Source organism: Myxine glutinosa, chromosome 4, assembly GCF_964187855.1.
Source record: "Myxine glutinosa chromosome 4, kmMyxGlut1.1, whole genome shotgun sequence".
Classification (NCBI taxonomy): Eukaryota; Metazoa; Chordata; class Myxini; order Myxiniformes; family Myxinidae; genus Myxine; species Myxine glutinosa.
In genome coordinates this window covers 64,939,785-64,953,008 of record NC_136264.1, presented here as the reverse complement: position 1 = coordinate 64,953,008, position 13,224 = coordinate 64,939,785, and the positions used below count along the sequence as shown (strand labels likewise).

The 13,224-nt window shown below is 42.6% G+C and overlaps 1 protein-coding gene across 1 annotated transcript in view; it reads left to right on the top strand.

Moving 5' to 3' along the window:
* PDE2A (phosphodiesterase 2A) overlaps positions 1-10,749 on the top strand; it is a 376,017-nt gene extending 365,268 nt beyond the window's left edge. Inside the window, exon 31 of the mRNA XM_068112452.2 lies at positions 10,366-10,749. Coding sequence (XP_067968553.2) covers positions 10,366-10,600 — 235 coding nt within the window. The 3' untranslated portion in view covers positions 10,601-10,749. The remainder of the gene's footprint in view (positions 1-10,365) is intronic.
* The last annotated feature ends 2,475 nt before the right edge of the window (positions 10,750-13,224 follow it).

The window sequence follows — 13,224 nt, the reverse complement described above, 5'->3', positions numbered from 1 at the left end:
ATGGATGGGTCGTCGTGGTCCGTATGAGTGGCCAGCCAGGAGCCCTGACTTAACACCATGTGACTTTTTTCTTTGGGGTTGGGTAAAAGAGCAAGTCTACTGTACCAAACCAACGACTTTGGAGGAACTTGAAGGGAGAATACGAGAAGTTATGTCTTCCATCCCACAAGAGTTCCTGGTGAAATCAGTTGACGCGGTTCCCGGGCGGCTTGAGAAGCTGGTGGCGAATTCTGGTGCCCATATCGAATTTTAAATAAAACTTCATGCTATACGCTTTCTTCTTATATCCATTTCTTGTAAAAATTATAGTTAAGAAATAAATTATAAGTATTTTAAAATAGGGAGTTACTTTTCAATCACCACACAGACTTGGCATTTAATATGGAATATTTTTTTTTTTCTTGACTTGGGTTTACTTTCTTAACTCAGTATATCAATCTGGTGAGTTTCTTTTACACTTTGGTGATTTATTTGTTAAAAGAACCACGTCACTGATTGTCTGTCGCAGCAAGAAGTCAACAACAGGATTATATCACAGGTGGCGTGGCAAAATGTACGGACAGGTGCATTTGACGATTGGCTTCACAGTCGGGTATACAAGGGTTGTTGCGTTCCGTATTAGTGGAAAACAACTGCTGCACGTCTCCAAAAGTTATTACCGCTTCCTCTAGAGATGTTCCGTCAACTCGACAATGCTGTTTGTCATGGAGTGGTGGCTTTACGAAATTACGGCATGAAAGAGTGTGCTATTGCTCGGCAGTATGGCATCACTCAAGGTCAGGTGTCAAAGATCCTGAAACGAAATGCTCAGAGGGGTGTCCCTACTCCAATACCGAGGCCAGGACGTCCCCGCCGAACAACAAGGAGGGATGATCGCCAGCTGCACCGGTTAGTCCGCAATGGCCGTACCAAGTCAGCTAATCGGCTAAGGGCTGAGTGGCAGCAACTGACAAATGTGCCTATATCCAGAAGGCTAGTCAACCAACGACTGGTTCAAGCAGGCTGTCGTGCCAGGCATCCCCTGAGAAAGCCACGCCTGACCAAACAACACTGCCAGCGCCGATTGCAGTGGACCAGAGCGCACCGTCGATGGCAGCCAGGACACTGGAATCACGTGATCTTCCGTGACGAGTCTAGATTTCTGGTCTATCGTCAAGATGGCCGCGTCCGAGTGCGCAGCCAAGTGCATGAAGCCGACAACAAAGATTGTATAGTGCCAAGAGTCCAAGCTGGAGGTGGTGGGGTGACCGTTTGGGCTGCTTTTCATGCAGGGGGCAAAACTGACCTGGTTGTTCTGAATGGAAACCTGAACCAGTTCAAGCACAGGGCCATTCTGGAAGAAACATTGCTTCCATTTGCTCATGCAGCCTTTCGAGGAAACTTTATCTTCCAAGATGACAATGCACGGCCTCATCGTGCTCGCATGATCCAACACTTTCTTGCTGACCGTGGTGTAGAGCATATGGAGTGGCCTGCCATGGCCCCGGATATGAATCCGATAGAGAACTTGTGGGCAGAATTAACGCGTCAAATCGACCACTTGGACCAGCAGCCGACCTCTGTGCGTGAATTGCAGCAGGCTATTGTCACTGCATGGCAAGCGATTCCTGTCCAAACCTCGGCAAATCTCGTGAACAGCATGCCTCACGTGTACATGCTCTCCTGAATGCTCGTGGGGGTTACACGAAGTACTGAACTGTAATTTTACTGTCCGTAATCCCAGTCGTAATTTAACTTTTGTTTTTGTTAAAAAATTTTTTGCCTAATGTGCAAAATAAAGAGATACTTCTGGAAAACGTACAGAAGTTTAAAACAGTACTGTCCATGAATTGAGTTCGATATCAGTTTACATCACTTTCAAGGATCAATTTATTTGTTTCGAAATGTCAAATGTGGTTTTTGTTTCTTTTAAAGGTGACATTAACAAAATCTAGACTAATTTCAACATAATTCCAATGAACTTTTGGTTCTAAGACATCTTGAAAAGTAAGTTCACCCCCACAAAAAAAATATTCCATATTAAATGCCAAGTCTGTATGTATATATATATATATATATATATATATATATATATATATATATATATATATATATATATATATATATATATATATACATACTGAAACGCAAAATAAACTTACCACCTTTGAAACCTTTAAATATCAACAATAACACTGCGTGTAGTAAATGTGTGAACTTATTTGTGGACAATAGTGTCCTCACTGTCAGACAACACGGTCACGGATGGTCACTTGAACCTTCAATGGTCACTTCATAGCACAGCTGTTGAACAGCCGTTTTGACTGTCAGTGATTAGCCAAGGGGTACGGGATGATTTTAATGAGCTGCACGTGATGTCTTGATATTGGCTTTAAAAAGGCCAGTGCAAAATGGGCATTTCAATCAACATGCCACGATTGTCGAGGGATCAACGGCAGCGTGCCCTGGGCATGCTGCAAGGCGGCCTGAGCTACCGTGAGGTGGCACGTCGCCTTGGCTGTTCACACCAGACTATATCGGCCCTGGTGGACAGAGACACCCTCCACAACTCTGCAGATGACAGACCTCGATCAGGGAGGCCAAGAGTCACCACTGCTAGGCAGGACAGGCGGATGGTCCGAAGTCACCTGCGGGATCGATTCCGTCCAGCATCCCGCACTGCGGCAGAAACTCTGGGGCGTGCAAACCCACGGATCTCCAATGATACTGCACGAAGACGACTGCATGACTATGGTCTGACTGCCAGAAGACCATGCAGAGGCCCCATGATGACGGCTGCCCATCGCCGCAACCAACAGAGATGATGCCAGCAGCATCAGCAGTGGACCTTGGCGCAGTGGAACGAGGTCACTTTCAGCGATGAGTCAAGGTTCTGTGTGGACAGTCCTGATGGGCGTGAGCGTGTCTGGAGAAGAACTGGCGAGCGATATGCCGATTGTTGCATGCGTCAAGCCAACAGGTGGGGTGGCCCAAGTGTGATGGTGTGGGCCGCCATATCAGGCCGGTACAGGACGCCACTGGTGGTTGTGGATGGGAATCTTAACGCCCAGCGGTATGTGGATAACATCCTGCGACCTCATCTGCTGCCATTCCTGCTAGACCACCCAGAACTGAGAACCTTTCAGCATGACAACGCTCGTCCCCATGCTGCTCGCTTTACCACTGCATTTCTCCAAGGCGAGAACATCAACACCATGCAGTGGCCTGCGCTCTCCCCTGACCTGAATCCCATAGAGCACCTGTGGGATGAGCTTGGGAGACGCGTAGTTGGCAGGGCCAGGACACGGGCAGAGCTGCTTCAGACATTGAGGACTGAGTGGGACAGAATCCAGCAGCAATCCATCCAAAGACTGGTAGGCAGTATACGCCGACGATGCACTGCCTGTATCCAAAACAATGGTGGCCACACACGCTATTGAAAGGGGACTGACATTGCACCCTGTGCTGTTCTGTACTGTAGAACAAACTGATGAGATGGTGTATCTTGGACCCTTGGTCAAAAACTTGACATGTCATCAATAAAATGCCAATGTTTCAATTAGCAATTGTTGGTTTGTTTTATTTTGAACTGTTACAATTTTATTACATTTCAAACAAGTGGTAAGTTTCTTTTGCGTTTCAGTATACAGTGATCCCTCGTTTATCGCGGGGGTTACGTTCCAGAACCCCCCGCGATAGGTGAAAATCCGCGAAGTAGAAACCATATATTTATTTTATTATTTTTATATATTTTAAGCCTTTAAAAACCCTCCCCATACTCATAAACCTTTCCCACGCTCTTATGAACCCTTTCTACACTCTTAAACACACTTTTGAGACCCATCCTTAGTCCTTACGTATTAGAAAAATATTTGTACGTGTATATATAGCTGTACAGTACATTGATGCAAGTTCTTTTATAATTGCAATTAATTAACAAACAAACATACACATATGATCATGGAACTACACAAGTACAGTACAACAAAGTATTTACATTGATGCAAATTGTGTTTTTGAAAGCAAAAGGCAAAAATTGACGAAAGTGCCCTTAATCAAACCTGAGGCCTAAGCATAAAGAAGTCTTCATGAGCTATTCAAAATAGAGATGATGATTAATTTTGAAAATTAATAAGAAATGCATTAGCTTCCTCTTGCATATGCAGCAGCTTCCTGATGGTTAATTTGTAGGAAGCAGTGGGGGGTGGAGAGGAGGTGAGGAGGGTGGTTATTCCTGATCTGATGCAGTGATGAAGCAGTTATCTCATCTGTATCAAAAGGTAATGACCGAAAAATCCCATCCTCCACAACCTCGGTCATTCATGTTACTCAGCGACTTAATTTAATTGCAGCTTTAGACAACATCATCGAAATCGTCATCATGATCATGTGTCTCTAAGTTGTAAACATAAGTTATTGTAAATTAGAGGTTACCCAAAGTATGATGACTCTTAAAACCATATTGATCATTAAACTGCAGGACACAGTTTGGCATCAACCTTGCAAGTTACTTAAAGTAGCGAAGAACCGTCCAAGAACCCTCCTTAAGGATGGGTTAATTACCCCCAGAATCATGGACAAGTTAATTACCCCCAGAATACGGGACTTTCAAAATGCGCGATTCTTTGTCGACTCATTTATAATGCGTATTTTATTTCGATTTACTGTAATATTCTTTTAATATAGGTTTTAATTAATGTGTTATATTTTTATTTGTATTATTATTAATTTTTTAGGCTAGAAAATGCTTATTTTACCACAAAAATAATTAAAATCTAAAAAAATAAAAATACCTATAGGCCGCAGAATCCCGCGATATAATGAAAAATCCGATATATAATTTTACATATACTAGCGAGAAAAACCCGCGATGTACCGAAGCCGCGAAAAGTGAAGCGCGATATAGCGAGGGATGACTGTATGTATATATATATATATATATATATATATATATATATATATATATATATATATATATATATATATATATATATATATATGTATATATATATGTATATATATATATATATATATATATATATATATATATATATATATATTGTTATGTCTGGTGGGGTAGAGCAATATGTAGAGCAGCTCGATCTGAATAGGTAACATGCTTCGAGATGTCGCGATAGCTAGAACCCACTATGTACCTTTAAGTTAGTATGTGTATGCGTTTTTCGGGTTAAGATGTATACTTGTGAATCTACCAGGAGGTTCGAGTGATAAGTAGTGTAGGGATTAAGAATAAACCCCTGTGTGTCCACACCTGGTCAGCCAAACCTTTGTCTCTTTTAGCACTGCTCACCACTTAGACACGTCGGTAGGACCTTTAGTGCAACACTAAATAACGCCCTCCCCTGACATGACTTAGGAAGGAAACCAGGCCAGGACACCGCCGCATGGCCGCCGCCATTTACACCTCCGACAGGCCTATCCACCTCGAGTGCCACGTGCTATGACCATACCACAGGCCTGTGATTCGGTGGAGGCCACTGATTGGGTGGCGTGCCAAGGCTGACGTCACCGCCGCGGAGTGATAGGAGGGGCGACAGGACTTTCGTGAAGTGAGTGAGTTGGCGAGAAGAGAGTTCGCACAAGCAGAGAGTTTAGAGACGTGATTGTGTAGTCTGGCAGTGGGTCTTGCGCCGAGTGAGTCTTGAGATTCGTAGAGTGAGTGAGTTGGCAAGCAGAGGAGTTGCGTGGCAGTTGGTTCAGAGCAGTTGCATCTGGCAGTGGGTCTTGCGCCTAGTGAGTCTTGAGAGAGTTGCTTCTGGCAGTGAGTCTTGAGACTTTCGTGAAGTGAGTGAGTTGGCGAGCAGAGGAGTTGGCCAGCAGTGGAGTTCGGACAGGGAGAGAATTGTGAGAGTTGCTTCGTTGGCTTGAACTTGGCTCGAAGCGGCACTTGGCGTGCAGTGGACTCATGCTCTCTTCCCCCCTTTGCCGTTCTTCGTCGTTCTGTGTTCGTGCTCAAGTTGAGGGTCGACCTTGTGTGGAGCTCGCTGGCCTGCGTTGGACGCGAGGTGCTTGGTGCACGGACCTCGTGGGCGGCGAGTGGATCGGAGCTTGGAGCGAGGCCTGGTGGCGGCCAAGCGGGGCCGTGTTACACGGAAGATGACCAGAGACAGATAAGACCGAGCTACGCGTCCCCCCCGTCCGTCCCCCCTTACACAACGAGACGTGTTATTTTGGTATTCTTTTCCCTCGTCTGTGCTTTGAGATCTGTCGTGTAGGGATGTCCCGATTAGGATATTTATTACCGGAGTGTGCTTTTCCTGTCCCACCATTCTTTGCAATAAACCCTTGTATTTTTTTTTGTATATGTTCCTGAACGCAGTTTTCCGTGTGATTTATTTAATTTGCAGCAGCATTGGAGACGCCCCGAGAACAGGTAAGGCTGCAGGGGTCTCGCCGCTCCCCTCCATCCCGCGCACTTTGGTGTAGCTGTTGATTTTTGGAATCCGCCATTAAGTTTTTGTCTCGGGGGCTAAGGCCTTCGCGATTGGCATCCGTGACGGCCTGATATTAATCAAAGGCGGCCGCGCGACAATATATATATATATATATATATATATATATATATATATATATATATATATATATATATACATATATATATACATACATACATGCATATATACATACATACATACATACATACATACATGTATGTATATATATGTATATATACATACATACATATATGTATATATGTGTATATATATATATATATATACATATATGTATATATGTGTATATATATATATGTATATATGTGTATGTATGTATATATATATATATATATATATATATATATATATATATATACATACATACATACATACATACATACATACATACATACATACATACATACATACATACATACATACATATATATATATATATATATATATATATATATATATATATATATATATATATATATACATACACTGGAATCCCCGCTATTACGAACTTCCGGATATAACGAACGAACTTCCTGTCCCCCGCATATTTAATGAGATTCTATTGTTTAACGTAAGGCAAATCAATATGGCTACACCGTCCCGTAAACGCAAGATCTTGTCAGTTGAAGACAAGCTCCGTATCATTGGTCATCTCAGTCTTGGTGAGAAAGCAGCAAACCTTTCCAGAGAATACGGCATTCCTGTCACTGGAGAAGCCTGGGCTGATATAGCGCCGCCAACGGTCAACAAGTGCTGGAAGATATCACTCGGTGCCGCCATTTATCCTGTTGATGACGCAGCCAATGAAGAAAACACCGATCCTGAGTTTGATGAGAGTGACGATGTCCTTTTATCGGAAATTGCCAGAGATTTACAGCACATTGCTGAAGTTAATGGCGAAGATTTGGATAATCTTGCAAGATTATGGGTGGACGTCGATGAAGACGTTCCCGTGACCAGTTCGATGACCGATGAAGAAATTATCGCCTCCGTTCGTGAAACAACACTGCAGTGTGACATCGAAAGTGACTCTGATGACACCAATGAACCACAAGAAGTTCCAGCAACATCTGATGTAATTGCCGGACTTGAAACAGCACTTTCCTGGTTTGGAGGGCAACCGGTCGACAGCATTAAAGTTTTACAGCTCCGTCAGCTATTATCTTATGCACGCAAAGAAAACGCCACCTCCAAGAGTAAACAATCCAAGATTACCAGTTTCTTCACGCAGTAAATTGAACATTCGGTGAATATACATGTACTTGAACATTTTATTTATACATGAACTTTTAAACAATGACACAGCAGCAATGCTTTTTAAAGTTTTTTATTCGTACAATCGAACAATAAAATGTACATGAATGAACAATACAAAGAGTTTGTTGTTTTGCATATGAATAGGTGTGATAGTATGGTGATTCGTACGTTATTCAGTATTACGAACACTTCAAAATAACGAACTTTTTTTCTGTCTCCCGAGCAGTTCGTTATATCGGGGTTACAGTGTATATATATATATATATATATATATATATATATATATATATATATATATATATATATATATATATATATATATATATATATATATATATATATGACACAGGCTTCGTGGATTGTATTGTACCGTTGTACCCTTGTATTGTATTGTCGGGAGCCCCCCCTCTGGAACTCAAGAAGAGGCACCTTTGAAGCAGCAAGTGAGGTTTAATAATCGAGCAAACACAATTGTGGAGCACGTCTTGAAATCGCAGGGCCTTGTCACACAAGACCGTGCAAGTCCAAGCCGCACTGAAAACATTCTGACACAAGATCCTTTATATAATCGAACAAAGCCTAAAAAAGCCTCCGCTGAAGTAATGACCTCAGACAGGATGGCCGAGTTTGAAGACACAGATGTGTGTGAAAGTAAGATATTTCTCAAGCTCTAATTCCAAACAAGCTGGGCTTACAAGGCCCAGGGATGCGTTCCCATAAACAAGATCCCTTGTGTTACATTTGGCAGTAAAACATATTGAGCCAGGCATACAAATCAAAGGAAGCATATTAACTCATACTCTGCTCGAGGTTAACTGAAAGCCAAACAAGAATTAAATGACAACTATTCCCATAACTTTTCTCCCTTTGGAAGATGTTGAAAAACGTCTCCAAGGTTGGATCTGACCGAGCCGTGAAAACAACATGTTTTGCATTGAATCTAGCTTTTTTGAAGCAAGCAAAAGAAAGACACAATTAAATATATATTTCAGGTGCCCTGTGTCACGTGGTGTGTCCCTCCCCCCCCCCCCACCCCCCCTGCTGCTGACCGACATGTGTATATATATATATATATATATATATATATGTATGTATGTATGTATGTATGTATGTATGTGTGTATGTATATTTATATATATATATATATATATATATATATATATATATATATATAAATATATACATATACATACATATATATATATATATGTATGTATGTATGTATGTATATATATACTAGCAGAAGTACCCGGCATTGCCGGGCGGGGGAAGGGAGGGGAGGGGAAAAGGGAGGGGAGGGGAACGGGGGGGGGGGAGGGGAGGAGAGGGTGGGGAGGGGAGGAGAGGGTGGGGAGGGGAGAAGAGGGGGGAGGGGAGAAGAGAGGGGGGGGGGAGAAGAGGGGGGAGGGGGAGGAGGAGAGGGGAGAAGAGGAGGAGGGATGGGAGGGGCAAGGGGGGAGGGGGGTGGGGAGGGGGGAGGGGAGAAGGGGAGGGGGTAGGGTGGACGGGGGAGGGGGGAGTCAAGTCGGAAGTCATTGTCGTCAATTGAATGTCGCATTTATTTTTTATTCCCTGTCAAATGGCATTGGTCCCGCATTCCGAACCCGGAAGTCGGAAGTCATTGTCGTCAAAGTCGAAAAATTAACGTTACGAAATACGCTGATGACGTCATAATTTTAAAACCCGAAGGGTTTTTAAACATTTAAGGTGTGCTGTAGTTTCTCTGGGACGTACTGATTCCGAATATGAAGTTGAAAAGTTAACGTTCCGAAATACGCTGATGACGTCATAATTTTAAAACGCGAAGTTTTTTAAATTTTAAGGTGTGCTGTAGTTGCTCTGAGACGTACTGATTCCCGCATTCCAAACCCGGAAGTCGGAAGTCATTGTCGTCAAAGTTGAAAAATTAACGAACGTTACGAAATACGCTGATGACGTTATAATTTTAAAACCCGAAGGTTTTTAAAAACATTTAAGGTGTGCTGTAGTTTCTCTGGGACGTACTGATTCCGAATATGAAGTTGAAAAATTAACGCTCCGAAATATGCTGATGACGTCATAATTTTAAAACGCGACGTTTTTTTAATTTTAGGGTGTGCTGTAGTTGCTCTGAGACGTACTGATTCCGAATATGCCTTTGGTTTTATTCTGCGATGAGTAGTTCTCGAGTTATAAGAGGCCAAACAAACAAACATACTTTACTGCTTTATATATATATATGACACAGGCTTCGTGGATTGTATTGTACCCTTGTCCCCTTGTATTGTATTGTATTGTATTGTACCCTTGTCCCAAGCAAGACAACGTACGACAGAGCCGCACAGCCAAGAGACTGCAGAGACTCGGCTTAGAATAAGGCCAAACACATCTCCACCGGCCAATCTACTTCCTGGACGAAATAAATGGCAAAATTATAACCGATCCTTCGATCATCAAGCGAAAGTAGAAAATGTGTACCCCATTGTCCCAAGCATTTGCTTCCCTTGTATATCAGAGCTTGTATTGCATTGTACTTTTATGACAAATAATTCCACTTGCACTTGTGTACCCCACCCGTTCCTTTGTATTATATTTGCTTTTACACAAGTACGTGCACCTTGCACAAACGTCTCAAACTTGCCACCACCATTTGCTTTATCCGTCCAACCCTCCGCAGGTTGCTAAAAGACTTGCTCCCAGGTGCCTCGGAGCTCTACGAACGCGTCTCTGCCAACCGTGACCACTGGGCCCACGTCTCACACAAGTTCACTATCCGGGGCCTACCCAGTGACAACTCTCTCGACTTCCTGGATGAGGATGCCGGACCCGAGCAGAACGCTCCCGCAGATTCGGACACTGAGGATGTAAATAGCAATGGCCTGGAGAGAGAGAGGAGTCCTGAGGAGGGCTGATGGTCGACGAGCGCACGGATAAGTCGGCTTTCTCAGTAAGAGCTTCGTGCTCGAGGCCAAGTTTGGTTGCAGGTGTTCAGGTTGTCGCTTTGCTTGAGAGGTTCCTCTCACAAGGCAAATGCAGTCGTGTCTCACTTTAACCAACGCATTGTTGAAAACCTCAATCTTTAACACACATTTGGTGCCAAGATGTGCTCCAGCTGGAGAACCAGCAACACCAAATCGCGTTGGGGAGAAGGACTGAGCGGCACGTTGCTTTGCACTGAAAGAAAAGTCGTTTGGTTTCAATAACTTGTCCATAAGGTGAGAAATTGTTGATTGTTTTTTAAATCATATATATGTATATATATATATATATATATATATATATATATATATATATATATATATATATATATATATATATACATACATACATACATATATATATATATATATATATATATATATATATATATATATATATATATATATATATACATACATACATACATACATACATACATATATATATATATATATATATATATATATATATATATATATATATATATATATATATACATACATACATACATACATACATACATACATACATACATACATACATACATATATATATATATATATATATATATATATATATATATATATATATATATATATATATATATATATATATATATATATATTGACCTTACCGCCAAAGTGGTACGTAGGATGTTACAAAATTCCACATGCACAGATACAAAAGCACGGACATGTCCACCCATATTCACTTGTATATCTTGCACACACTGTCCACTTATACATATACACTGTGTCCACTTATAAATTATTTATTTTTTCTGCCTGGTAGTTTCATCGATAGCGTTCTACCCTTTACCGTCAATGGCTTGGTGTGGCACCCGTGGCATACTGTGAGACCATGAAGAAAATGCTCTACGCAATATCCTCAAACGTTTTCCATAACGATGCTGTGCTACAGGCTACCCAGAAAATTAAATTGTAGGATTGACCAGATGCTCAACGAACCTGACCCCACCTGGAAAATAAGGCTGTAGATCTGTTGGGTCTTTCTCCACCGTTTTGCAAAAAGGGTCGCTTTCCGGTTGGCTTGGGATTTTATCAAGACAAACACCATTGTACGTAGAGGCTTTCTGGGAGCAACTCCATCCATGTAGAGAGGGGTTGGAGGGGGCTTCCATGTTGCCACAGCACCTCCTTGGAGCCGGACTCGCACGAGTTGTGTACATAACGAGAACATTCCTATGCAAAGAGCCCTCACGCTCAGTGATGAGTTGTACATCAACCCGAAGACTATCTTGGACGCACAAGTTGTCGGCAGACACGCGTTTTGTATTGCGAGTTGAAAAGCATGGAAAACCCTGATTGGAAATTTCACACCTTCCTTGGATTGCGTCGCACATTCTGAATCCGCCATGCCTCGTGCACCATTGCTTTATGCCTTGATATTTGCCAATCACACTCCTCATTTGGGATTAAAGGAAATTTTTCTACGTTCGCTTGATGATCGAAGGATCGGTTATAATTTTGCCATTTATTTCGTCCAGGAATTAGATTGGCCGGTGGAGATGTGTTTGGCCTTATTCGAAGCCGAGCCTCTGCAGTCTCTTGGCTGTGCGGCTCTGTCGTACGTTGTCTTGCGTGCTAGCTGCCCTTGCACGAATCGAACAAACCCCAGGGAACTATTCCCATGGCATGAACATGGAAAAGAGGGAATATTTTTTAACGGCTATCGTTAAGAAACTACAACGTGATGATAACAATCTTGAGGCGCTCCGCTAACGGATGCACGATCTGTTCCATATATTTATACGCCATCTTGAATTCAGGTCGTGGAAATTCTAAATTTGTAGAAATGGGCTTGATGAGTTTAAAGTCCACGCAACAACTCTAAACTGCGTCTCACACTCGATGTTGAATCTTTGCGGCCTACTTCCGGAACCTCCGGTCGCCATATTGGATCCACACGCGGATCGCACAGGGTAACGTTCACTCGGCCGACGTCTCATCGACTGCGAGACTATTCGTGCTCTCCCGATCTCGTGCTTTCACATCCGGTTTCCTGCAAAGGCTGCACTTACTTACATTACCCCATTGCCCATTTGCTCGTGAGGTTGTGCAACTGCTGTAGAATCTTCCCTGTGCCAGCCTGCAGTATACGGTTTAGTGGTGTGCCACATGTTTTATGATTCTTACTTGTGTTTGACTTTTTTGAGAATCCTTTTTTTTTTTTTTTTTTTTTTTTTGCTCTGTGCCAACATCACGGTGTGACGTGGAGCTTGCACGGAGATCATAACAAGTAAAAACATCCTTGACAATGCATTTACCGCGACGCTCATCGGTGATGAAAGCAATTTGATGCTGGAAAGATTATTTGCAAAGGACTCGGGACTGCGACTGCGACTCTGCGTGCGGATCGCCTGCACCGTCAGTCGGTACCCCAACGTATCTGGGAGGTCTCCAACATGAAAGGCGAGCATGCGTAATCGACCGAAAGCGTTGCATGCACCTCAACCGAACTCCATGAGGAATGTGATTGGGAAGTGACGTGTTTACAGATTGGACTTGAGCAGATTGTCCCATGCATGGACGTGCCA